The 25926-nt window shown below is 48.6% G+C and overlaps 3 protein-coding genes across 4 annotated transcripts; 1 reads left to right on the top strand and 2 right to left on the bottom strand.

Annotated features, from left to right (window-relative positions):
* Positions 1-671: 671 nt before the first annotated feature.
* MARS1 (methionyl-tRNA synthetase 1) lies at positions 672-19018 on the top strand (the record flags this gene model as incomplete). Of its 2 annotated transcripts, XM_079715840.1 has the most annotated exons (22): positions 672-780; positions 1602-1692; positions 1853-1931; positions 2010-2144; positions 2492-2567; positions 2815-2987; positions 3166-3272; positions 7282-7398; positions 7543-7746; positions 8716-8917; positions 10966-11040; positions 15054-15224; positions 15396-15491; positions 15630-15747; positions 16219-16432; positions 17171-17302; positions 17410-17514; positions 17606-17792; positions 18351-18422; positions 18547-18570; positions 18660-18752; positions 18852-19018. In XM_079715840.1, 22 exons carry the CDS (start codon positions 672-674, stop codon positions 18996-18998), a joined length of 2727 nt encoding a protein of 908 aa, XP_079571966.1. In that variant the 3' UTR covers positions 18999-19018. The 2 variants fall into 2 exon arrangements, with proteins under 2 accessions (XP_079571966.1, XP_079571967.1); XM_079715841.1 differs by lacking the exon at positions 18547-18570.
* A 194-nt stretch (positions 19019-19212) lies between these two features.
* Positions 19213-20644, bottom strand: DDIT3 (DNA damage inducible transcript 3). The gene is made up of 3 exons (XM_079715842.1): positions 20601-20644; positions 19697-19854; positions 19213-19589 (listed from the first exon to the last, which is right to left on the bottom strand). Exons 2-3 carry the CDS (start codon positions 19832-19834, stop codon positions 19221-19223), a joined length of 507 nt encoding a protein of 168 aa, XP_079571968.1. The 5' UTR covers positions 19835-19854; positions 20601-20644; the 3' UTR covers positions 19213-19220.
* Positions 20607-23040, bottom strand: LOC307060935 (DDIT3 upstream open reading frame protein; the record flags this gene model as incomplete). Its single annotated transcript, XM_079715843.1, has 2 exons — positions 20607-20648; positions 22978-23040. The coding sequence occupies 2 exons, from the start codon at positions 23038-23040 to the stop codon at positions 20607-20609; spliced, it is 105 nt and encodes a 34-aa protein (XP_079571969.1).
* Positions 23041-25926: the final 2886 nt, after the last annotated feature.

A 25926-nucleotide genomic window follows, 5' to 3' on the forward strand; every position in this document is an offset into this window, starting at 1 on the left:
CAAAGATGATTAAGAAGGGTCCCTTTCTCAATTACTGATACGTGCTTCCTTGAATAACGTATACTTATTGACAAACTCTTAGCCTTCTTACTCCGTCTCAACTTACCTCTTTCCTTTACATGCTCCCTTCCCTTTAATGAGATTGTCTGGCTGCATATGCGCTTCAGAATGGTATTAAATCAATATTTAATAGTCACATTCTTTTTTGTTAATAAGATATGTACCCTAATTTTCATTGTGTCACTAACGTAAGTTTATCATAACTCTCAACTCTAAAACTCTGATTCTTATGAACTCGAATCGAGAGTCAGCCATTGCGAATAGCCGCTGTCATGACATCGCCACTTCAGCAAGATGACTGGGGGCCTCGGTTTCCGTCACCGCCCTTGGGCTGCGTTACAGGATTAAAGCGCGCCGAGCCCCACACGTAAAGGTCTCCTCGGCCCTCCCACCAAAAAAGTGCTGCTCTGGCACAGCATCTACTGCCCCTCCATCTCTATGACACTCTTTTCCTGTTTCCTAGTGTTGCATGATGGGAGAAATAGTCTACTTTCCGGGAGTCTGGCCGGGGGAAAGGCCACATTCGGAACTCCATTTCCCGGCGTGCCTCGCGGCGGTCGTTCATTCCACTGGCTGGAGACCGGTTCCGGTTGCATCAGATCCACGGCGAAATGAGGTTGTTCGTGAGCGAGGGCGCCCCGGGGATCCTGCCCGTGCTGGCCGCGGCCGGGAGGGCCCAGGGCAGAGCGGAGCTGCTCATCAGCACTGTAGGCCCGGAAGGTAGTCTGCTGGTGCTGGTGGGCGGTGAATGAGCAGGGCGGGACGGAAAACACGCCGACGACCACCCTACAGTTGTCTTCGTCAACCCCGCCCCCCCCCACGCACTCCCGTCAACCATCTCCCGCATTATCCTTGGGCACCCCATCCCCTCTTCCTTCCCAGTCGTACCTTTCATCCGTCACTTCCCTTAATTACCCTCAGTGTACCCTTCTCTTGCCTCCCCTCCCTCTTCCAGGACCTCGCCTCACTCCAGTGAACCTCTTTCCCTTTTCCAACCTTCTCCCACGCCTATCAGGCAACCCCCCCCCCCGCCCCACGTCACTCACATGATAACCACCAGGTTCTCCTTTGTCGTTCTTAGGAAACCCTGCTTTCCTCTCCTAAGCACACAGAGACACACATACTCTCTTCGGTTTACCTCTTCTCATTCCCAGCCATCTGTTTGGGTGACTCTTGAGCGGTTCTCTTGTCAGTCCTCCCAGTTCTCTTAATTTTGTTCTCCCGCTGTAGCTCAGATCATTCTCAGATATTCTAATTACTTTCAGTTGTTCCACTTCTTGGCTGCAGCACTACCCCAGTACCACCACCTCCTCACTGCAGTCCCCATCTGTTGTTTCCAGCTGGCTGTCTCAGCTGAACACCTGCTGGTCTCTCCAGTTCATTCTGGACCCACCCCCTTTCAGTGGTCCTATCCTGGACCCTCTCCGTGAGACTGCCCATCCCTCCCCACCTCCCCACCCCCCGGGAAGTTGTCCTTCTAAGTTGACAAAGCATTTCTTTTCTTTTCTCTGTTTTTCACCCGTCTTCCTCTCCCGGGTCAGAGTGTGTGGTCCCGTTCCTGACCCGGCCTAAGGTTCCTGTCTTGCAACTGGATAGTGGCAACTACCTCTTCTCCACCAGTGCAATCTGTCGGTCAGTACTGGTCCTTGATGCAGGGAGGTGGCTGAATAGAATCAGGGATTATTGTCCTCTGTGTAGCCTTGTTTACAACCACTGTTTCACTGGGGGGTGAGAAATGGGCTAGACAAATGGGCCCATTTAATGCTACCTCTGTTGCTCTCTCCCTGGGTAGATACTTCTTTCTGTTATCTGGCTGGGAGCAAGATGACCTCACCAACCAGTGGCTGGAATGGGAAGCGACAGAGCTGCAGGTAGGACTGAGATGTGGGGAATGGCAGGCAGGCTCTTGCTCTACATGGCTGCCCTGACCCGTGTCTCCTGCATTTTAGCCAGCTTTGTCCGCTGCCCTGTACTATTTAGTGGTCCAAGGGAAGAAGGGAGAAGATGTTTTTAGCCTGGTGCGGAGAGCCCTGACTCATATTGACCACAGCTTGAGTCGTCGGAGCTGTCCGTTCCTGGCTGGGGTGAGTTGGGCCTTGAGATGGGTACTGGGGAAAGCTGTATGATATACAAATTAAGAAGGAAGACTGTATTCAGAGTTCAGACCTTCCAAACTGCCACTTACTAGTAGTGTAAACTTTAAAACTCACAAAAACTCTTTAAACTTCATTTTTTTCACCTTTGAAGTAAGGGCAATGTATTACTGTCCGCCTCAGTGGATTATTGTGAAGATTAAGAGAGGTAATTTAAAATGCTTAACACAGTGCTTGACACATAGTAAGTGCTTAGGAAATGTACGATATTGTTATGTCGATTGGGAAGAAACTGAGTGTCTCACCTGTGTTCTTCTTCCTTTCTTTCCTCAACAAAGGAGACAGAATCTCTCGCTGACATTGTTTTGTGGGGAGCACTATATCCATTACTCCAAGACCCGGCATACCTCCCTGGTGAGAACTGTGCATATCACTTCTCCACCAGCCCCAACCCCAGGAGCTTGGTGTAGGGGTTCCAGAGTGGGCAATAGAATATTGAGGACCCATTTTGAGGTGTAGCTTGACAGGGCAGCTATAGCAGAAAGATGGCTGAGGGAACTGGGAAAGGCAGCTGGAGAAACTTTGTGAAGAAGGGGAGGAGGTCCCTTCCTGCCCGCCCATTCTCGGTCTTACTGATTGCCTCTCTTCTTCCATGCCACAGAGGAGCTGGGTGCCCTGCACAGTTGGTTCCAGACACTGAGTTCTCAGGAGCCATGTCAGCGAGCTGCAGAGACTGTGCTGAAGCAGCAGGGTGTCCTGGCCCTCCGGCCCTACCTCCAAAAACAGCCCCAGCCCAGCTCCCTTGAGGGGAGGGCTGTCAGCAATGAGCCTGAGGTTTGGAACAGAGCAGAGGGGTCCCCACAGAGCCTCAGTGTGTGAGGTGGTGGGTGGCTTGGAGAGGGACTTTGAGCATGACTACTAACTTTTTCAGTTCATGGAGAACAAGGAGAAAAGTTCTTTACTCTACGGCCGCCCCCCTCACCTGGTGAGGGATACTGTCCACTCTTCATAGGAGGAGGAGCTGGCTACCCTATCTGAGGAGGAGATTGCCATGGCTGTAGCTGCTTGGGAGAAGGGCCTGGAAAGCTTGCCCCCTGTTCAGCCACAGCAGAATCCAGTGTGAGTAGGCACACATGAGTGGGGCTTGGTTTCTTACGTGGAAATTGTTGATAGAGCCAGTACCTGCCTGTCGAATTCTCTTTGCTGACCTTTGATTTTCTGTCCTCTCAACCTCTTGGCTAATACTTTGGATATACTGTCCATCAGTCCCATGTGCACCCATGTTTTCAGCTACTTTCTGTCTACTGATTGCACCTAAGTCTGTTTTTTCCAGTGCACATCTCTATTCTGAGCTCCAGACATAGTTGTCAGACTATCTCCTAGATTCCTTCACCTCCACTGGCATTGCAAACTCAACGTGTACAAAACCAAACCTATTACCTTCCCTGCCAGCTTCTCTTTCTCCTTCATTCACTTGTCTTAGTGAATGACTCCCACCTTCCACCTAAAAATCCAGGCCAGAAATCTTGGTGTCACCTATCTATACCCTTCTCTCATCTCTGCTTGTATCATTTGTTCCGTTACCAGGTCATTGATTCTAACTCCTAAAGAGTCCTCGTATCCATCCCTTCTCCCTATCCTGCTGCTACCTGAGATTGGGCCTCACCATCTCTTAACCTTCTCCTTCTGTGCCATCCCATGCTCCACACTGCCACCAGGATGGCTGCTTAAAACTGCCTATGTTATCATCTCACCTTCCTTTTCAGAATTCTACAGATGGTTTCTTTGTGTAGTTCACAAGGCCTTTCATGATCTGGCCCCTGCCTGCATGCTTAGCATCATGTTCTGTTACTCTCCTGATAGCTAAGATAATATTCACACACATATGTAGATTTTTCCATCGAAATGAAATGTCTGTAGTTCTGAACATGTTGTTCAATAAAGATTTAAGTGTCCACTCCTTGTCAGGCCCTGTGTGCTGGGAACTGGGTCTACAGAGGGGAACGAAACAGATAAGACTGTGCTCTCATACCACTTTGAGTCTAGTGGTATAGACAGGTATTTAAAAAAAACTGTCACTCATGAAACTAACACAACGTTGTTAATCAACTATACTCCAATATAAAATTAAAAGTTAAAAAAACCCTGTCACACAAAGGTATAATTATAAATTTTGGTAAGTACTATGAAGGAAAAGAACAGGATGCTATGAGAAAATATCATGGGAGATTAACTTAGAAAAATGGCGTTTGACCTAAGACTTGCAGGAGTTCCCTGGTGGTTCAGTGGTTAGGACTCCACGCTTTCACTGCTGAGGTCCCAGGTTCAGTCCCTGGTTGGGGAACTAAGATCCCGAAAGCCACGCAGCATGGCCAAAAAAAAAAAAAAAAAAAAAAATGGGAAATAAGACTTGCAAGATGAGTAGAGTTAGGCAAGGGTAAGTCTGGGGGAAGGGTGTCTCAGATAGAGCAAGCATCGTGTTTGGTTCTTTATAAGGAATTTCTAAAAGGCTAGTGGCTAGAGGCTGGTCAGTCAAGGGGCAGTTGGGTCAAGATGAATTTTAAGAGGAAGGCAGGCTGAGATCATACACTCTCACACCTTGGTGTCTTTGCCCATGCTCTTCCTTCTCCCTGGAATGCCTGCATCTTACCTACCTGCTGTACAGTTGTTCAAGAGACCAGTTCTATCATTTCTTTCTCTATAGAGCTTGTGAGAGTCTTAAGTGCTTCATCTTCTGGGAGCTTCCATTGTCATATTATGTTGTAATTATCTCTTTTTAAACTTTTTTTTTTTTAATTTTTGGCTGCATTGGGTCTTCATTGCTGCACGCAGGCTTTCTTCTAGTTGTGGCGAGCGGGGGCTGCTCTTCATTGCGGTGCGCGGGCTTCTCATTGCGGTGACTTCTCTTGTTGTGGAGCACGGGCTCTAGGCACACGGGCTTCAGTAGTTGTGGCGCATGGGCTCTAGAGCCCAGGATCAGTAGTTGTGGCGTCCGGGCTTAGTGGATCCGCGGCATGTGGGATCTTCCCGGACCAGGGCTCAAACCTGGGTCTCCTGCATTGGCAGGCAGATTCTTAACCACTGTGCCACCAGGGAAGCCCTATAATTGTCTGTTTACATGTCTGTCTCCTCGCTAATCTGTAAGCTTATTGAAGGCAGGGCCTCTCTGTTCTTTTATGGTACACATATTCTAGCACAAGGCCAAGCATTTGGTAGATTATGACAAAATTTGAATGAATTAATGAAAGTTTGTCCTTTGTTCATTCACTCATTTTGAGTATTTCTTTGAGTACCTATTGAGGATTGTTTTAGAGGTAATAAAGAATAGGAGATAGATTTTCTCGGGTGTTTATACAGGCTAACATGTTTAAATGTGTACTTAGAGGAAGAGACAATTGGCTAAAGACCCTAGAGCCAAACCAGGCTATCTTCTGTGCTTTTCCTTCTGACTGAAGGACATCCCCAGTGTCTTTTTTTTTTTTTTTTTTTTTTACTTTTTTAAAAATTAAACTTTTTATTTTGAGATAATTATAGATTCACATGCAGTTGTAAGAAATTGTACGGAGAATCCCCAGTGTCTTGATCAGGCAAATTCCCACCCATTCTCGAGGCCCAACTCAAGTAGTTCTGCCTCTGTGAAGTCTTAGTCTTAGGCTGGAGATGCTTGCCTTCCTTCGAGCTCCTTGGGCACTTTGTACCTCTCATCGCACTGATCCAGTTAGAAGTTGTCTGATAGAACGTAACCCTCTTGAGGGCAGAACCCTGGGCGTACTCTGTGGTGGTGCATATCTGCCACCGTAGTAAGCCCACTCAAGATGAGAGAGACGTTACAGGGTGACACAAAAGGAGCACCACAGAATGTGTGGTACAAGATGCTTATGGACTCAGGATACAAGGATGACTGGGTGGAAGGCCGGTTGTCAGTAAAGAAAGGCTTTCCTGAAGGAGCTGATTTCTAAGCTGGGTTTCAGAGAAAACTATGGTATTCAGTCATGGGGAGAAAAGTCAATGAATCCAGGAGAAAACAGTGAGATCTTTCTCAAGGAAATGAGCTGTAAAATGTTCCAGGAAGTAGATGGAACATCTAACCGGATATATAGCATGCAGCTGGGAAGAAGGGTAAGGTTAACATGAGGGAATCATTGGAGTCTCTATTAGCAGAAGAGATTATGGGACTCGGTGAGCTCGCAGGATGCCCAGGGTTTGAAGGATACGGTAAGTGATGGTAGTCAGCAATTGTAGATTAAGAATGGTTGGAAGTAACGCAACATTGTAAATCAACTATACTTCAATAAAAAAAAAATATTAAAACTGAAAAAAGAGAGAAAAGAATGGTTGGAAAGATGAAAGGAAACCTGGTGAGGTGTCAGTGCTGGGGAGGGGGGTGAATACAGGGTGTGTGCAGCTGAGCTTTCACTGGTGATGAAGCGTGAAAAGAGAAGAGCAGACAGTGACTTCCGACAGCAGATTGAGTGGCGTGACTAGGAATGATCTGGGAAAGTGGGGAGGAGAGGGTGGCTATGAAGGCAATGGCTGGTTCCTGCTGGTTTGAGTCGGGCCGTGAGGAAGAGACAGATATGGGTTAGGGAGGGAAGAGACAAGGGATATGAGAGGACTTGGTAAGGCTTGTGTATGGGCTGGCGAGCTGTAAGCATTTCAGGTAGTGAGTAGAGGTAATGTTAACATAGCACTTGGGAAGAAGGGAAGAGGTCAGTGCTGGGAAAGTGTTTTTGGGTGGCACTGGCGTCTAGGAAGTCAGCAAATGATGGTGGTTGGACAGATCCTGGGGAGAGTTTGTCAATACCCCAGAGTTTGGAGCCTGGGAATGAGCTAAAGGAAAAGGAATACTTAGGGTAGTAAAGAGAGACAGAGCTCAGTGTCAGAATGAGGCTTCTTACGAGCAGTACACGAGGCTTGCTTGCTGTGGGCAGGGCCCTGTATTCGCAACTGTAGGGATCTCATGGCTTTTGGGGGAGTTTATGCTCCAGTGGATTCATGTGAGGAAAGACTTCAGATGGACGTGACCCTGTTACAGTAGAACAGATGCATCTGGGTGTTCTGTGCACTTTGGGTCCCTCTTGACCCTCTCTTCTCCCCCCTGGACTGTTCTCTTCCTCTTCCCTACTAGGTTGCCTGTGGCTGGGGAGAGGAATGTGCTCATCACCAGCGCCCTCCCTTATGTCAACAATGTCCCCCATCTTGGAAACATCATCGGTTGCGTGCTCAGTGCTGACGTCTTTGCCAGGTGGAGCCAGCTGCTGGGGGAAAGCCCTGAGGGAGCAGTGGGCCCCAAGGGAATAGGAGGCCTCAAGGGAGGGGAAGCCGGAGGGATCCTGGGTACATGGGAGGGGCTGAGATGGGGCCCCATGATCACCACATTCCCTTCCAGGTACTCCCGGCTCCGCCAGTGGAACACCCTCTATCTGTGTGGGACAGATGAGTATGGTACAGCAACAGAGACCAAGGCTATGGAGGAGGGTCTAACCCCCCAGGAGATCTGTGACAAGTACCATGTTATCCACGCCGACATCTACCGCTGGTTTAATATCTCGTTTGACATTTTTGGTCGGACAACCACTCCGCAGCAGACCAAGTAGGTTTCCTCTAATCAGGCAGAAATGGAGAGTGGGAGCAGTGAGAATATCTAGGAGACAGAAAGAAGGAACCAAGATTGTTCCCCGCCCCCCACCCCCAAACATCCGGATATTGTCCTGAAATGTGTCCCAAGCATTATTACGGGGATTCATTGTGTGCAGAAGCCTGACTAGGGCTGAAGGTGCAGCTGAGGGAGGGAAGAGACAGGACTTAGGCTCATGGGAAGGACCTGACTTCCCTCTACCACCTCCCTTCTCTTGCTGGCCGCCACTGTCTCAGGACAGCCCCCTCTCACTCCTGTGTTTATAGCAAATACACTCGTTTTCCTCTGCCTGATTATCATCCTTATAAAAACTGCATAGTAGACAGGCTGCCAGCTGAGAGTGCTGTGCAGTTTAGCAGCACTCTGATTTAATTTTTTTTTTGCGGTACGCGGGCCTCTCACTGTTGTGGCCTCTTCCGTTGCGGAGCACAGGCTCCGGACGCGCAGGCTCAGCGGCCATGGCTCACGGGCCCAGCCACTCCGCGGCATGTGGGATCTTCCCGGACCGGGGCACGAACCCGTGTCCCCTGCATCGGCAGGCGGACTCTCAACCACTGCGCCACCAGGGAAGCCCCACTCTGATTTAATTTTAATTTTTAGCACATATCAAAGAACTAAACAGTCCTATTATCCTTTTGGAGATTTTTGTTAATGAGGAATACAAAACAGATAAATCTGTATTTTACAAAAGTGAATCCTAGAGCGATGAGGAAAGAGATCGTGTGGGGAGTTGGGCGATTTATGTGAGGTGTTTGGGCTCATCAGTAAACTCCCTACAGGTGACTTAGTGGCCTCTGACTGATTTCTTTGGCACTTGGACTGAATGGGTTTGGATCCTGGGTGGAGTGGCAGGAAGGAGGGGCGCACCACTTCCTCTGACTTCCCCCGGTCCACCCCTCCCCTGTCCCTTGCTCACCTCGTCAGAATTACCCAGGATATCTTCCAGCGGTTGGTGGCCCGAGGTTTTGTGCTGCAAGATACTGTGGAGCAACTGCGGTGTGAACACTGTGCCCGCTTCCTGGCTGACCGCTTTGTGGAGGGCGTGTGTCCCTTCTGTGGCTACGAGGAGGCCCGGGGTGACCAGTGTGACAAGTGTGGCAAGCTCATCAATGCCATCGAGCTCAAGGTGAGAGGAGGGGCTCCTGGGAGCCTGGAAGGAGACAGTCTCTAATCTTAAGGGACTCCCAGTCTGATCCGCCTCAGGTTTTTTTTTTCTTCCTTTTTTTTTTTTTAATTGAAGTATAGTTGATTTACAGTGTTGTGTTAATTTCTGCTGTACAGCAAAGTGACTCAGTTATACAAATACATTCTTTTTTATATTCTTTTCCATTATGGTTTACTCCAGGATATTGAATATAGTTCCCTGTGCTATACAGTAGGACCTTGTTGTCCATAGGATTTTTGTTTTAGCATTCAAGACCTTTCACCAGTGGCTCTTCCTCCTCTGTTCTGGCAACTCATCACTCAGTTCATTGCATAAATACTTACTGAGCATTTACTATGTGCTTGGCATTGTGCTGGAAAATCGACAAGTTGAGTTCATATTACCCTACCTTTGCTCCTGCTTCATACCACCTGATCTGCATTTGTTTAGTTCTTTCGCTCTTCCACATATACCACCTTTACTTCTACTCCATGTTTATTCATTTGGTAGTTCATTCATTCATTCATTTATTCAGCAAACTTTTTTGAGTCTTTACAGTAAGGTAGTCATTGTTCTAGGTGTTGAGGATGTAGCAGTGAACAAGACAAGTTTTTATCTAGTGCGGGAGGAGACCAACACTAAAGACAGAATAGAGTTACTCCAGGGTAAACTGCCCGGAAGATGTGGTGGAGGGTGACTTCTGGGGGAAGAGTTAAGCTGGGTGATTAGGGAAGGCCTCTCAGAAGTAACATTTAAAGTTTAACTGAAGAATGAGAAGGAGCCAGGAGGTGATGAGTGGGGTTAAGAGTGTTCCAAGCAGAAGGACCAGGAAATGCGAAGGCCCGAGGCAGCAAAGCGCACTGAAAAGGGGAATTGAAAAGGCCAGTGTGGCTCATAGTGAGTCGGGGTGGGGGTGGATGGGTGGTGGTGGATTGAGACAAGGTCAGAGAGGTAGGCAGTGACCCGATTTCCAGGGCCCAGTCAGCCATCTGGGAGTGGAATGGCACGCTGCTCTGTGGATAATGGGTGGGAGGGAAGCAAGAGAGAAAGTGGGGAAGCCAGTCTGGAGGCCAGTGGTAGCTCAGAAATGGGATGACAATAGCTTGGACTAGGTTAATAGCAGTAGAAATAGCGGGGTGGGAGGGGGGAAGGATTTGAGATATGTTTTGGAGGCAGACTCTATAGAACTGGATAGACTGCAATTCGGGGTGATAGGGCAGTCAAGAGAATGACGACTTGTATGCTTTTAGGTTGTGCAGCTTGGGCGGATGGTAGTACTGTCTATGAACACAGGCAAGATTGGGTGAAGAAGAGCTTTCCTGTGGAATGCAGTGATACTATTTGGGTTTGTTAAGTTTGAGGTGCCTCCTTAGACATCCAAGGAGGGACATCCAAGGTAGGCAGTTGATACAGGCATGTGGAGTTCAGGAGAGAGGTCCTGAGAGAGTTACAATTTCTCACCTTCAAAAACCCAGATCAAAACTCATTCGGAAGCTTTCAGTGGTTAGCTCCACTTGCTTAACTCCTTTTGCCATCATCCTTCAGTGTTTGTACAGTCAAGTTGTGCCATGAAAATAAGTATTTCTTGACATTTTGCCGTGTGAAAGCCTGTGCTTGTTTCTCACGCGAGCCCTCTCTCCCTGATTGATTGTAACTTCCTCAAGGAGAGGAACCGTGTGTCTTCTCTTCATTGCTCTTTCTGCTCCTCACACAGCTGCGTACAGTGCAGGGCTCTGGGTCTAGCCTGTGCTCAGAGAATGCTTTTTCCTATTCTTTGGAGTGAAAGGACACAGATGTGAAACTCTGAGTAGCAAATGTTGTGCTATACAGACCTGAGTCTGCAAGTTCAGAGAAGGCCCAAGTAAGTAGTTTGTGAGTTGGTGGGGTGTGAGCGTGAGGCTAAGCTTGGTGGCAGACAGGGGACCTCATCTCTCTGTGCGTCCCCCCTCGCCTGGACAGCTCCTGGCCTGCAGCCTGATCCTGACTGTCCTACCCTGGGTCACCCCTTCTCTTGACTTTCCCCTTCACAGAAGCCTCAGTGTAAAGTCTGCCGGTCGTGCCCTGTGGTGAAATCCTCTCAGCACCTGTTTCTGGACCTGCCTAAGGTGAGTGGGCCTTTCCCTCAAGCCAGTCTGCATGGTCTCCTCTGCCCCCTCTGCCTCAGCCTCAGGCAGAGGCAAATTTGTACCAAATCACCCTCATATGTTTTCAATTTCCATTTTAAAATTATACTTAACATGCTTAAGGTAAAAAGATGTAACAGGAAAAGGGCACAAAGTGAAAGGTCCAGGCCCATCTGCCAAGAGGTATTTACTACTGCTGATTTTCCTTTGTAGCACTTGCATATGAAAGTATTCTTATGCCTTTTTTTCCTCCTTAATACAAATTAGATCATGACATTCATATTCTTCTTCAGTCTACTTTCTTTCTTTTACTTCACAATGTGTCTTAACCAATTTTTCACTTTAGTGGATTTGCTGCTTTTTTTTTTCCTTTTAAACTTTTTATTTGGAAATAATTTCAAGCTTGCAAAAAGAGTTGCAAGAATAAGCAGCTGCTAGAACAAAGAACCTCGTGTTCTTTTCCCAGAAGAACCTCATGTACCCATTACCCAGATTCACTGGCTGTTAAGATTTTGCTCCATTTGGTTTAGCTTATTCTCTCTCTCATACATGTATGCATGTGTACTTATATAACCTCTTTACTCTTGAATGCTGCCTTGTGTGTTTCCTAAGAAAAAAGACATATTCCTGCATAACCACAGTATGGTTAACAACTTCAAGAAATTTAACATTGATATAGTTGTGTGATCTACCAGCCATATTCCAGTTTTGCCAACTATACCATTAATATCCTTCCTAGCATCATTTTTCCTGTAGTGTAGAATCTGGCTCTGGATCATGTATTGCATTTAGTTTTTCTGTCTCTTTAGTTTCCCTTAATCTGAAACAGTTCCTCAGCCTTTCTTTATCTTTTATGACATTAACAGTTTTTAATAATATAGGCCATGATTCCTGCTTTTAAAATAGAATATTCATTTTGGATTTATTGGCTGTTTTCCTCATGGCTAGATTCAGGTTATGCATCCTCAGTTGGAATACTACATAAATGATACTTTGTTCTTTCCAGAGGCACGTCATGGCCATTTCCCCCTCATTGGTGATGTTAATTTTGCTCAGTCAAGGTGTTACCCAGCTTCTCCACTGTACAATTAATATTTTCCCCTTTGCAACTTATAAGCAGTCTGTGGGAATACACTTTAAGACCATGCAAGTACTTTGCTCCTCATTGAAAGGTTCCCTCTAAATTTAGCATCCATTTAATTAATCATTCTTACCTGAACCAGTTTTTGTTAAGATCTGCCAACTCTGCCACTCCCTCCACATTTACCCTTCTCCTTCATTCATTTATCTCATTTATTATCAGTGTCAACTCATGGATTCCAATTTTTTTCAATGATTTATAATTGATTCCTGTCCTAAATAATTTTCATATTCAAATTGTCCCTTATTTGGCCAATGGGAGCCTATTCAAGGTTGTTTCTCTGGGTGTTTCTGAGGTCTCCCATCATTTTTTAAGCACTTCCTTATTTTCTAGCATAGCAGGATATTCTAGATTCATCTTGTTCCAGTCTGGGATTCAACCATTTCTCTACCAAGCCCTGTTTTTTTTTTTAAGTAGGTAACAGTATTAGAGACCAAGATTTAAGTGTGCTCATTGCTACTGGGGTGTCTTTGCTTCTAGGCCCTGTCAGCAGAGAGTTAGGCATTTGTTTTGGATTCACACTGACACCTGAAATTCCAGGCCAGCCCCATGGGGTTCTTCCTCACTTTCCCTCATCTCATATTTTTATTTCCTTTCTTCCAAACAGTAGGTACTCTGGTTCCCAACAACATTATTTACTCATTTGCTCGATTCTACAGTACACCTAAAAATTTCAGAATTGCTTCACCCATACCACTATCAAAAAACCTACTAAGATGAGTTTAGGGTTTATTGGCAGTCCTGCCCCTTCCCCCCCAAGCGCGGGTATATAATCAAATATGTTCAAAATTGTCCTGGCTTAGATTTTTCCCCCTTTAGTGTGGTTGTGTTACTGAAGTAAGCCAGTAAGTGTGGTTCATTTGCTTCTAGTTCTTTTTTCTCTCCTCATACTTACTAACTTAAGTTTTTGAAAATGTAGAACATCAGTATGCTTCTAAAACATCAAAACCATGCAAAAAGGTATACTCAGAGAAGTGTCATTCCCTCACTCCCTTTCCTGTCCAGGCTACCTTGTTCTCCCATCTCCTGTAGGTGATTGGCTTTGTTTTCCGATTTAGTCTTAGTGTGTTTATTTTTGTAAAGATAAACATATGTGTGTGTGTGTGTGTGTGTGTGTGTATATGTTATTTCCTCTTATACAAAATATAGCATGCTGTATATACTCTTTTGCATTTTGTCTTTTCCACCTAACAGTATGTTCTAGAAATGACTCCATATCAGGATTACTCCATATCAGATCATAGAGATCATCCTTACTCAGCTTTGTTTGTTTTATTTAAACAGCTGCATAGTACTCCATTTTGTGTGGGTACCATGGTTTTTTGTTTTGTTTTTTTTAAATATTTATTTATTTGCACCAAGTCTTAGTTGCGGCATGCGGGATCTTTAGTTGTGGCATGCAGAATCTTTAGTTGTGGCATGTGGGATCTTTTTTTTTAGTTGTGGCATGCGGGCTCTTAGTTGTGGCATGAGGGATCTAGTTCCCTGTCCAGCGATTGAACCCGGGTCCCCTGCATTGAGAGCGCAGAGTCTTAACCACTGGACCACCAGGGAAGTCCTGTGGGTACCGTAGTTTATTTAACCAATTTCTTGTGTTTGCCAGTTAGGTAGTTTCCAGTATTTTGCAGTTAAAAATACTGTTGCAGTGACTAACCTTGTGCATGTGTATTTTTGTATTGTGGGAAGTGTATCTTCAGGATAAATTCCTTAGAAGGGATCACTTGCTGTGTCCAGGAGAAATGCATATGTAGTTTATTGCCAAATTTTTCTCAATAGGTGTTATTCCATTTTACTTTCTTCCCAGTAGTGTGTGTGTGCACTTGTTTGCCCATAGCCTCACCACTAGAGTGTGTTGTCAGGTTTTGGATGCTACAGTATTTATGTGGATGAATCACATGAACCATCCCTTACAAAAGATTTATCTTTGTTTTTCTGCTTACAAAAGTGATATACGCTTGTTTTTAAAATTTCAGAATGAGGGAATTCCCTGGCGGTCCAGTGGTTAGGACTCTGCACTTCCACTGCAGGGGGCACGGGTTTGATCCCTGGTCGGGGAACTAGGATCCCACAAGCCGCGCGGTGCGGCCAAAAAAAAAGTGTTCAGAATGAAATACATGGTGTAAAAGTGGATGTTCCCCTTAATCTCATGTGAGAATAAAGCACTGAGATACAGTTTTCCTCAAAAATTTTTTGGCCTTATGTTAATCTGTGTATTACTATTCTTTATTTTTATAAATAGGATTATATATTACTGTTTAGCAGTTTATTTAATTAATGTATTTCTGAGATCTTTACATATCAATACATACTGGTCTTCCTCACTCTTTTTAAAGGGCTTATAAGTATTTCATTATGTTGATATACCATATTTCTTTAAATTCTACTGAACCAAGTGAATCAGTTTTAATTTTTGCTGTGGTGAACTGTGCACTTGTTTATAAACACATCTGTACACACTTATGTGAATATTTCTGTTGAAAAAAATCCCTAGAGGGCCTCCCTGGTGGCGCAGTGGTTGAGAGTCCGCCTGCTGATGCAGGGGATACGGGTTCGTGCCCCGGTCTGGGAGGATCCCATATGCCGCGGAGCGGCTGGGCCCGTGAGCCGTGGCCGCTGAGCCTGCGCGTCCGGAGCCTGTGCTCCGCAACGGGAGAGGCCACAACAGTGAGAGGCCCGCGTACCGCAAAAAAAAAAAAAAATCCCTAGAAGTGGAATCGTTATGGCAAAGTCATGAATCCTTAATTTTAATTAGATATCACCAAACTACTCCAAAGTGGTCATACGTATTTATCCTTATGGTGACCACACATGCAACTGTCCTAAACCAGCTCTCTGTGCTTCTCTGCTGTCTCAGTTGGGAAAGCCGCTGGAGGAGTGGTTGGAGAAGACGTTGCCTGGCAGTGACTGGACACCTAACGCCCGGTTCATCATTCGTTCTTGGCTTCGGGATGGCCTCAAGCCACGCTGCATAACCCGAGACCTCAAGTGGGGAACCCCTGTGCCCTTAGTAGGTTTTGAGGACAAGGTAAAAACGCTATGCTTTATTCATATCTCATATTATTCAGCCTTGGGATTGAAACCCTGGGCTAGCAGAATAGACTTGATTGTGTCTGGATTCAGTCTGAGGCTTTGGGTTGGCAAGGTTTTCCCAGTGTTCTTGCATCTTAACTGTGTCTCCTCCCTCCTGACCCTCCAGGTATTCTATGTCTGGTTTGATGCCACCATTGGCTACCTGTCCATCACAGCCAACTACACAGACCAGTGGGAGAAATGGTGGAAGAACCCAGAACAAGTGAGCAGTTCTTTGTTAGCCTGTCAAAGACCTGGGGAGTGTGCGTGTATAGTGGGGGTGGTTAGGGGTGGGTAGCTGATCTTTCTTGAGCCTTTGAAGAGGATCTCAGGAGCTCTGTCTCCCAATTATATTCCATAGGTGAGCCTGTATCAGTTCATGGCCAAAGACAATGTTCCCTTCCACGGCTTAGTCTTTCCTTGTTCAGCCCTAGGAGCTGAGGACAACTACACTTTGGTCAGCCACCTCATTGCTACAGGTACCCTGGGAGATTGGAGATGGGGATGTTCTAAGGGAATGAGGGCCGAGACAGTACTTGGAAGAAGCTCCTGGAGAGGTGCTAGGTCTTGAGTTAGGAGTTGAGATGAAATAGGAAACAATTAGAACATGGAAGCTCAACGCAGAAAAAGGGAACAAGAACCTGAAGAGAGCAAAAGTCCAAAGCTAAATTTTGTAATGGGTAGAAGTAAACAGAAGAAGACCAGAATGCAGAGGAAGGATCTCCCAAGTTCTGTGCAGGCCAGCTACTCTAGAACTGAGGTTGAGGGAGAGGAAAGAAGAGTTAGTGGGTCAGAGAGGAAGGACATGATTTTTTTTTTATACAGCAGGTTCTTATTAGTTATCTATTTTATACGTATTAGTGTATATATGTCAATCCCAATCTCCCAGTTCATCCCACGAGGAAGGACATGATTTGAACAGATGGTTCTCATTCTCCTTCTCTGTCCAGAATACCTGAATTACGAGGATGGGAAATTCTCTAAGAGCCGGGGTGTAGGAGTGTTTGGGGACATGGCCCAGGACACAGGGATCCCTGCTGACATCTGGCGCTTCTATCTGCTGTACATTCGGCCTGAGGGTCAGGACAGTGCCTTCTCCTGGACAGACATGTTGCTCAAGAATAATTCTGAGCTGCTTAACAATCTGGGCAACTTCATCAACAGGTGGGACCTGGTGAGGGTTGAGAGTCAGCAGATGAACCTGGGGTGGGGCTAGTAGGCCACGTACGCTTGGGGCAAGTTAGTTGTAGAGATGTGATTTAGCAGAGTTGGTCACAAAGTGAATTTTTGCGAATTATTTTCTTATTAATGTTCTTTGTAGAATTGGAAATGTGTTCTTTCCTAGCAAAAAGTTTCACTTGCAGACCACTGAAAAGTTTGGCTGAAGAAGGGGGTTATTTAGCATAGGGGTAGGAGACTTCTGCTGTACTTTTCAGTTTTGTTACTTCAGGCTCACATTCCATTATCGGTCCCTATCTCAGCTACTCTGCAACCTAAAGAAATATCCTCCATGGCTACACACGCTTTCAGGTTTGCTCATTAACCACATTGAACAGATAGTCCCTACTAGAGGATTTATTTGTTTGGTAGCAACTAATGCATATTTCAACTTGATCATTCTGAGTTTTTAACTTCTTAAAAATAAACGGTTGCTTAACTTTATTAGTTCCCTTTATGTAAGGGATATCTGTATATAAAATGTCTGTTATGTGCAGAGTCATATTCTTAAGGGAGAGGGAGAATAAGGAATTAATTTGTTAAGTTTTGCCTTCCAGCTTGAGGGAGCCAGGTGGTTTCAGTTCTGAGAAAATGCAGAATTATGAAAATGGTGTCAAATTTCTCTAAGGAGACTGGGCAGTAACTCCTCTTTTCTCTCCCCTCTCCTTCCCTCCTCCCATCCAGAGCTGGGATGTTTGTGTCTAAGTTTTTTGGGGGTTTTGTGCCTGAGATGGTGCTCACCTCTGATGATCGGCGCCTGCTGGCCCATGTCACCCTGGAGCTCCAGCATTATCACCAGCTGCTAGAAAAGGTTCGGTAAGTATCTACACCTCTGTCTCAACTCAGTGATCTGCTGGCATGTTGAGAGCCCCATACCGGTCCCCCCAGAACCTTACACCTTGGCCTGCATCCTTCCTTCCCAGGATCCGGGATGCCTTACGCAGTATCCTCACCATCTCTCGCCATGGCAACCAGTACATTCAGGTGAACGAGCCCTGGAAGCGGATTAAAGGCAGCGAGGCTGACAGGTAGGTAAGGAGGTAGGGTTGGCTCCAGGAATAAAGTGGCTGGTAGGCTACGTCCTCCTGGGGGTCGTGACTAATATCTTTTCTTCCCCAGACAGCGGGCAGGGACAGTGACAGGCTTGGCAGTGAATATAGCTGCCTTGCTGTCCATCATGCTCCAGCCTTACATGCCCACGGTTAGTGCTACCATCCAGGCCCAGCTGCAGCTCCCACCTCCAGCCTGCAGCATCCTGCTCACAAACTTCCTGTGCACCTTACCAGCAGGACACCAGATTGGCACAGTACGTCTCTGAGATTTGGAAGAGCCAGCCTCTCTCAAAATTCCTTCTTTTGCCAAGCAGCCTCTGGGGAGGGGTCAGGGAAGAACTTAACTTTGGGCATAAGACTCTCATAGCTATTCTCCGAACCCCTTACCCACTCGTCCCCACTCTGCACTTAGGCTTGTTTCTAATATAAAGTCCTTGGTATTGGTTTACAAGCCCAGTGTTTTCTGTAGCTCACGTATCCTCAACTGTCCTTCATGCCAGGACCCAAGGGGCAGGGAGAATACAAACCAACCACTTCCTCAACACAAGGTGATAAAAGTATGTACATCTGTAAGCTTTGGCATCAACCTAGCATCATTGAATAGTTTAAATAATTTTTGACCCTAGTGAATGCCTTTTCTGGATTCTTTACTGAAATCAGCAGGTATTTGCTCAGTGTTACACTCTATAAAAGATTTTTTTCTAGATCACTGAGTTCCTAAATGTCAGAAGTTGGGGTGGAGAGGCCCTCTGTATAGTCTGGTAGAGTTTATACCTAATCAGCGAATGATTCTGGAATTCTTTTTTTCACAGGTCAGTCCCTTGTTCCAAAAATTGGAAAATGACCAGATTGAAGGTCTGAGGCAGCGCTTCAGCGGGGGCCAGGTGAGAAAGCTAAAGGCTGTGCCTCACCCACCGACAGTCAGTATCCTTCAGTAGCCCTCACTCATCCCTCTTTCCATCTATTGGCCCTGCTGCTTCCTCACTTCATTTTTCTTTCCTGTCTTAGCTAGAAGAGTCCTTGTCATTAAAGGTAATCACTTTCCTCCTGAGATGTTATATAAAACTTGAGGTCGGGGGATGTTTATGGTAGCAGGTGCTAACTCTGTTGTTGATCTCAAGGCAAAAGCATCCCCCAAGCCAGCAGCTGTAGAGACTATGACAACAGCTGGACCACAGCAGATACAAGTGCTGATGGATGAAGTGACCAAGCAGGTACAGAGCTTAAGCCCTATGGGAGGCTGGAAAAGCTGAATCCTAAATAGGTCATTTCTGGTCTCACTGTTGTGATTCCCCCATCCCCTCTTCTCTTAGGGCAACATTGTCCGAGAATTGAAAGCACAAAAGGCAGACAAGAACCAGGTTGCTGCAGAGGTGGCTAAACTCTTGGATCTGAAGAAACAGTTGGCTCTAGCTGAGGGGAAACCCCTTGAAACCCCTAAAGGCAAGAAGAAAAAGTGAAAGTGAGAACTTGGCTCCTAGAAAGTCACTTTAATGGGTGTGGACATGAATAAATAAATGTACAATCTCTATATACATGCCAAGACCCTCTCCTGTCATCTACCCTACTGAATAGATGGGGGTGGGAGGGGTACATCACTGGCACTGGTGAGAAGGTGGTCAGTAGATACTTCCAGGAAGGGTCGGAAGTGGCCCGAGGTGGGGAGTGCTGGTCCCAGCTGTTCATGCTTGGTGCAGATTAACCATCCGGTCAATCAGAGCTCGGCGAGTCGCCTCCACTTCCCTGGTCAGGCGCTCAATTTCCTGCTTGAGCCGTTCGTTCTCTTCAGCTAGCTGTGCCACTCTTCTTTCGTTCTCTTGTTCTTTCTCCTTCATGCGTTGCTTTCCAGCCCGTGCCGGGGACTGGCCACTGTGTTTCCGTTTCCTGGGTCTTTCTTGGTCTTCCTCTTCTTCCTCCTGAGCCGGGGAGCTCTGACTGGAATCCGGAGAGCTGGGGCTCTGGGAGGTGCGCGTGACCACTGCTCGTCCTGGCTCCTCCGTCAGCCAAGCCAGGGAGGCAGGGTCAAGAGTGGTGAAGGTTTTTGGTTCTTCCTTCAAAGGAATGAGGAAAGGCAGAGTAGGTGTTAATTAGCTGAGAAGGGACGGGCAGTACCCCGCAGCCCCCACCCCCCACCCAGCATTAGGCCTAGCATTCTTACCTCCTCGTTTCCAGGGGGTGAGACATAGGTACCCCCATTTTCATCTGAGGACAGCACCTCCTGCAAGTCCTCATACCAGGCCTCCAGCTCCCAGCTGGACAGTGTCCCGAAGGAGAGAGGCAGTGACTCAGCTGCCATCTCTGTGGCTGGATCAGGCTCTGGGAAAGGACATACTCAGGATAGTGGGTGGGGGAAGAAGCTCCACAAAGCCGTCAGTCTACGGGTTGGCACACTGGCCTGCTGCCTGTCTGTTTTGGTAGGTAAAAGTTTATTGGAACACGGCCACATCCATTTATTTACATATTGTTTACGGCTGCTTTCATGAGACAACAGCAGAGATGAATAGTTGTGACAGAGACTATTCTGTGTGGCCCTCAACGTCTAAAATACTGTCTCACCCTTTAAAATTTACCAACTCCTGATCTAGGATGATATTCCATCTTTGCTTTTGCCCAGCACTTGAAGAAGCAAGTGCCTGGATGTGCAGTCTTATGGGTTCCTAGTAAAAGTCTTCAGCCCCCCTTGGGGAGCTCCACTGGCTGTTTCCAGGGGCGGTCACCAGACCATCTGTGCTCCTTTCTCCTCCTGTGTGGGGAACTTGGGCAAACAGTCCTTGGGTCAGTCTAACCTTGGGGATGGAGGTGTGGTGAGACCTCACCTGACTGCTGATTGCTCACTCAGGGCCAGCTTTCAATTAGGACATGCTCTAAGAATAGTGATTTGGTCACCTTGTTAGGGGCAGGTCAGGAGGATGGATGTGGCCTAATAGCAAAAGCCTGCTCAGATTCAAACTGTCCTCTCCCACCTTCTCTAGGTGTTTTCATCATTTCTTAGGGTCCCAGTAAAGGGGGCCTAAGCAGCAATTCTTAGGAGCTGGTTTTGGGAAAGGGTTGGTTAAGTTTACCTGCTTTCAGGTGTGGTGATGTATGAAGATACACTTCCTTCTGGAACACTGTGGGGATCAAAGATAAATGTTAGCCACTTCTGGAAGCGGGGAGAGAGGCAGGTTCTTTTATCTCCAGCTTCCTACTGCTCCTTCCTTACTTCCTGTCTTATAGAGTGTAGTTAGTTATTGGCCCCTGTAGCCATTTCTAAGGACAGAGAAGAGCCTGACTTCCTTTATTTTTAGTTGCTGACATTTGTAGTCCTGATTACATAATAGCAAAATCCTGGCCAACTCAGCTTTCTCTAAATTTAAGGCAGTCCTCAAATCTGCCAGGGTAAGGACTGGACTACAGGGAAGGGAACAAATCAAGTGGCATTTTCCTAATTCCATTCCCACACTGACATCCTCCAAGTGCGTATTTCCAGTCTAGACCTCTCCTGGGACCTCCAACTCTATCTAACTGCTTACTTGCCATTCTCTTTTTGGATATCTAATATGCATCTCAGACTGAACATGTCCAAAGACAAACTCCTGCTAATCTCCTTCCAAGGTCTTTCCCGTCTCGGTATACAGCAACTTTAGTTGCCTGAGCCAAAAACCTTGGTATCATCCTTGATTCCTCTCCTGTCACACCCCACAATCCAATCCAAACCACCAGCAAAACTTCTTGAGTCATTCTTCAAACCCCAGAATCCAAACACGTCTCACCAATTCCACTTTCTAATCTAGATCAAGTTACTATCATCTCTCTTGGGTGACTGCAGAAACCTCTTGACTGCAGGTCTCCCAGTTTCTGCTTCTGTAACCCCTCCCAGAGTCTATTCACAACAGCACCCAAAGTGCGCCTTTTAAAACTTAAGTCAGGCTGTGTCATTCCTCTGTTCGAAACTTCATTTCACACATATTAAAAGCTAAAGTCCTTAAAATGGCTTAGAAAGCCCTCCACAATCTGCTCTTTCCTTGCCCTGTTTTTCTCATTGACCACTCTCTGTCTTGCTCACTCTAGTCCAGCCAACTGGCCTCCTGTTCCCTAAAGATACTATGCATGCTCCCACCTTAGGACCTCTGCTCTTGCTATTCCTTCTCCTGGAAAGCGCTTCCTTCCACATACCACATGGCTTACTGCCTTGCCTATTTTTAGGTCTTTCATTTAAATATCACCTCAGTGGGGGAACCCCTGACCACCCAGTGTAAACTGTAACCTCCACTCAGCATTCTCTACCCTTCCATGCTTTAGTTTTTTTCTATGGCACTTTGCTTACTGTATGCCTCTTCCCACTGAAATGTAAGCTCTGTGAGAGGAGAGATTTTTTCCTCTCTTGTTCATGGATAAATGCTGGGCCCCAAACTTAACCAGCATAGTAGGTGCTGGTTAAGTATTTGTTAGGAATCAATGGATAAATCTCCCCAATCTCTCATAGGGAAAGGAGGACGAAGCCCAGAGGCAGAGCGGCAGCTGCCTATCCCTGGGGACTGTAGATGCAATATCGTCCTCAGTGCTTCTCTACAGGGCTGCCCTCCCTGGGGAACCCTCCTTGCTTTCCGGTGTGTGAGACATAGCTTTCATCAGCAGTGGAGCCCCGGGCCAGAGGGCTGCAGAGCCAAGCAGGGGGCTGACCTGATGCAATGGTTACACAGAGATTAGCTGGAGACAGGACAAGGGGAAAGAGGCAAGGACCAATCCCAGGGGAAGGACAATCCACTGGGGAGACCTCCAAATGGCTTCCCACACTTAAAAGATCCAGGATGCTCTCTTGTGCAGAAGGCTTAGGGACCTCTGGGGAAAAGGAAAACTCATCTCTGCTCCCTGTCCATCGACACCCCTCTTCCCAAAGGCTTGTGTCAGTCTCTTAGGATTCTCTCCTCTGCAAGGCTGCAGAAAGAATGTCCTGTGGAGGGTCCAAAAGCCCCATCTACTGACGTGGCTATGCTGGCCCTGAGACGCTGCGGCTGAGACAGGATTGGGGGTGGGGGTGGGGGAGGACGCTGGTGGCAAAGTGGCGGCAGCGGCCTGAACCACTGTCAACCAGCCTTCTCGGCGCGGGGGTGTGTCCTGTTGCCCCGCCTCCCACCCGGCAGGCCTAACGAGGAGGCCTGGGGTCTGCAACGGGAGAGAAAAAATCTTCCTAGGGCAGCTGGGGCCCCTTCCCTGAATAGCACAGAGTAGGGCCTGTGCTCCGCGCAGTGGTGCGATGCTGCTGTCGTGCGAAGGAAGAGGGGTCTGTAAGCGCTACTTCTGAATGAAGCCTTCTCATCCCTCCCCCGGACGGTCACTTCCCTTCATTGCGGAGGGCGTGGGACCACATCCTTAAGAGCGGATGCCCTAACTTTAAGGGGACAACTGGTGTTCACGAGGATGTGAGGGTAAAAAGTAGATGGGGGAATCAGTACTCGCCTCTCTCCTCAGGTTCCGGCTCTGATTTTGGCTCTGTCGCTGCCACCCGCTCATCTTCAACATGATACACTCTAGGCCTTAGACTCAAGCCTCTGACCAGGATAGCTCGGCGCTGAGATCTTTTAATAGGGCCTTGCCCTCCTCTCCGGGGGCGGATCCAGAAGCCTACCAATCATAAAGCGGCACGCCGGCATTGGCCCCGCCTCATACCTTACATCCGCCACTCAGGAGCCCCAAGGCACCGCCCCCATCGCTCCCTCCCGCTTGGGGGTCGACTTAGTGTTGGACCCGGAAGTGGCTTTGGGTCACGAGGCTTTGCGGAGGAGGTGAGTGAGTCATGCGCGCGCGCGGAGGGGAGAGCTGGCGGGGGAGGGGAGGAAAGGGGGGCGGGGATGATGCAATGTTTGGCAACCGGTGTCTGCGTGCGCACGCGCAGGGCACTACAAGGGTGGTGGGAGGTGCGGGGGGGTGGGGGAGAGGAAAGAGGGCGGGGCGCCAGCTCCCGGCACCCAACGGCCCCAGCAGCGCTCAACCGTGGTTACCCCTAGGCTGCGGTGTGAAGCCTCACTGCAGCTTGTCTTCCTCAAGAGGTCTTGTTCCGCCCACCTGACATGAGTCCCAGTTTTACCTCCTCCACAAGAGACTCCCATTTTCTTTGCCCCTCATCCCCTCCCAGCTAATGGACACAAGGTCTTTTAAACCTCCGTCCTTTGAAAATTTGCATCCAACCACCAGGGTTGTTTGCGTCTTCTTGAGTCTTCCTAAAGGGGTCCTCTCTTTTAGCTCCCTGGCTCCCTCAAAAGAGGCCAAGTAACTTGAATCCCCTTGGTAGTCATTTTCAGCTCCTCCTCGCTGAAGAGCACCCTTAAACTCTTATCTTTGTAAAGTTTTTGATGAGCCCTTGGCATGCCAGAATTCATGTTCTTTGCCGGGTGGCCCCGATTCCCACTGTTTCTCTTATCACCTTCCCCCGTGGTGCTCTGGTGCCCTTCACCAAAGATCAGGCCCGCCCTTTTCAGTGTACCAGACCTGCAAGTCCTGTGACTCCCTGCTGTGAGGAGCTGGGCATAGGCCTCCTGCTTTCTATGTGTTTGGGCTACAGTAGGGCTGTGTTGCCTGGAACACTGCGTGCACGTGAGCGCACGACTGCCTTGGACTGGGTTGTCAGGAGCCCAGATTCTAGCCTCAGCGGTTCCTCACTTGCCCAGGGATCCCAGGCCTGCCATCTAATCTCCCCGTGCTTCACCGTTCTTGTTAGTAAATAAAAGATAACGAGTTGTGGAAGTAAAATGAGAGAATTAGGAACTTGGAGGCGGCTTGAACAAAAGTGAAAAGCACCGTGGAAAATGCAAAGTATTTTTCTAGTGCCATTAGGTAGAAAACAGAGGCCATATGGTGGCCTGTTACATATCCTGTCATACCCTCATGAGGGCAGCCGGAGTTTGTCCTAAGTAGAAACTGTCAACAAGGCTGGTTGTGGCTGGGTGGCAGCTTCAGGCGGTGGTGTGACGGTGACAGGTCCTTGGCCAGGCCTGCACCATTGCTCCAGAGCTCCATTTCTCCTTCTGTAAATGGGGGTGGGGGTGGGTTGGAGCAGATGGTCTCTCCTGGCCCGAAGACATGACCAGGTTGTCAGTGACAGGCAGAGGTCATGTGACTTGACAGGCCGGGGTCGTGTTGTGACTTGTTGACCTGGGGAGGCGGGTCAAGTCCCAGCACACTACCCGGGCAGCCTTTGGGGGCGGGGCAGGGCAAGTCTCGACCTTCATCTTTTGGGGCCGGTTCCTCCCGGACCTGGCATTCCTGGCTCCCCCAACAGATTGTGGCATCGGAAGGGGCCCCTCCCGGGGGAAGGCTAGGATTGGCCACCAGTGGCCTGGGAAGAGGCTCGGATCCTTCCGCGGAGGCCCGGGGGGGGCGGGGGGTGGGGCCCGCGTGGGGTGTTTGTTCTCTTGGGGATTAATGGGGGGTTGTGGGGGAGGGGTAGGCGCGCTCCCGCATGCGCACTGCGGCCCCTCCAGTTGGCTCGTCCTTGTCCGCTGGGCGGGGGCCCGGCCCCGCCCCTCTCCCGTCCGGGCAGCGGCGGCGGCAGCGGCGGCTGCGGCGGTGGCGGCGGCAGCGACGGCGGCGGCGGTAGCAGCCTGCGCGGTGCCTTCTGGGAACGGAATCCCCAGGGCTGCCCCTGGCCCCCATGGCGCATGCGCGGGAGGCCGCTCGGTGATCCGCGGCGGCGGCAGCGGCGCTTCCTGCTAGGACCGGCCGGGGCCGTACCGGAGGCTCGGGCTCCACCGACCCTCCTCCCACTCCCTCCCACTCACCCTCTGGGCCGCGACTGCGCAGGGCGGGGCCGGCCGAACCATGGGCCGCGGTGAGTGCAGGGCCCGGCCCCCCCACCCCGCCCCTCCCCCTCCCCCTCCCTTCCCCTCCCCTCCTCTCCCCTCCCCTCCCGTCCCTACCCTCTGCCCCCTCCGCGTCCTCTCGGCCCCTTTCCCTGGCCCCATCCCCATTCCCCCGCCCTCACCTGCCCCCACCGTTTTTCCCTCTCACTGCTTGACTTTTGCCTTCTTCACCTCCTTCCCCTCAGTGCTTCGCCCACCCTCCGCCCGCCCTCTCCCCAAGTTCCTTCCTACTTCGTGCGCCTTCCCCTCCTCCCCGAGCCGAGGGAAGCAGGCTGGGTGACAGGCGCCTTGTTATGAGAGGGAAAGTTTAGAAGCCGCCAGTGTGGGGTGGGAGCGATGGTAAGGTTGGAGAGGATACTTGCAGGTTTGGGGGGCGTCCCCATGTACATCAGAGGAGAATTCTTCTTGGAGGTAATTTGAAGGCAGTGGGACAGGAGGTGCTGAATCCCCTTGCCTTAGGCTTGGGGGAAAATTGGGAGTTTCTGAGAATCGTGGGAGAAGACCCAAATGAACTAGATCAGTGATTGTCTAGTGGAGCCAGGCATGGGGG

The sequence above is a fragment of the Hyperoodon ampullatus genome (genome assembly GCF_949752795.1).
Source record: "Hyperoodon ampullatus genome assembly, chromosome: 11".
In the NCBI taxonomy this organism is placed as follows: Eukaryota; Metazoa; Chordata; class Mammalia; order Artiodactyla; family Ziphiidae; genus Hyperoodon; species Hyperoodon ampullatus.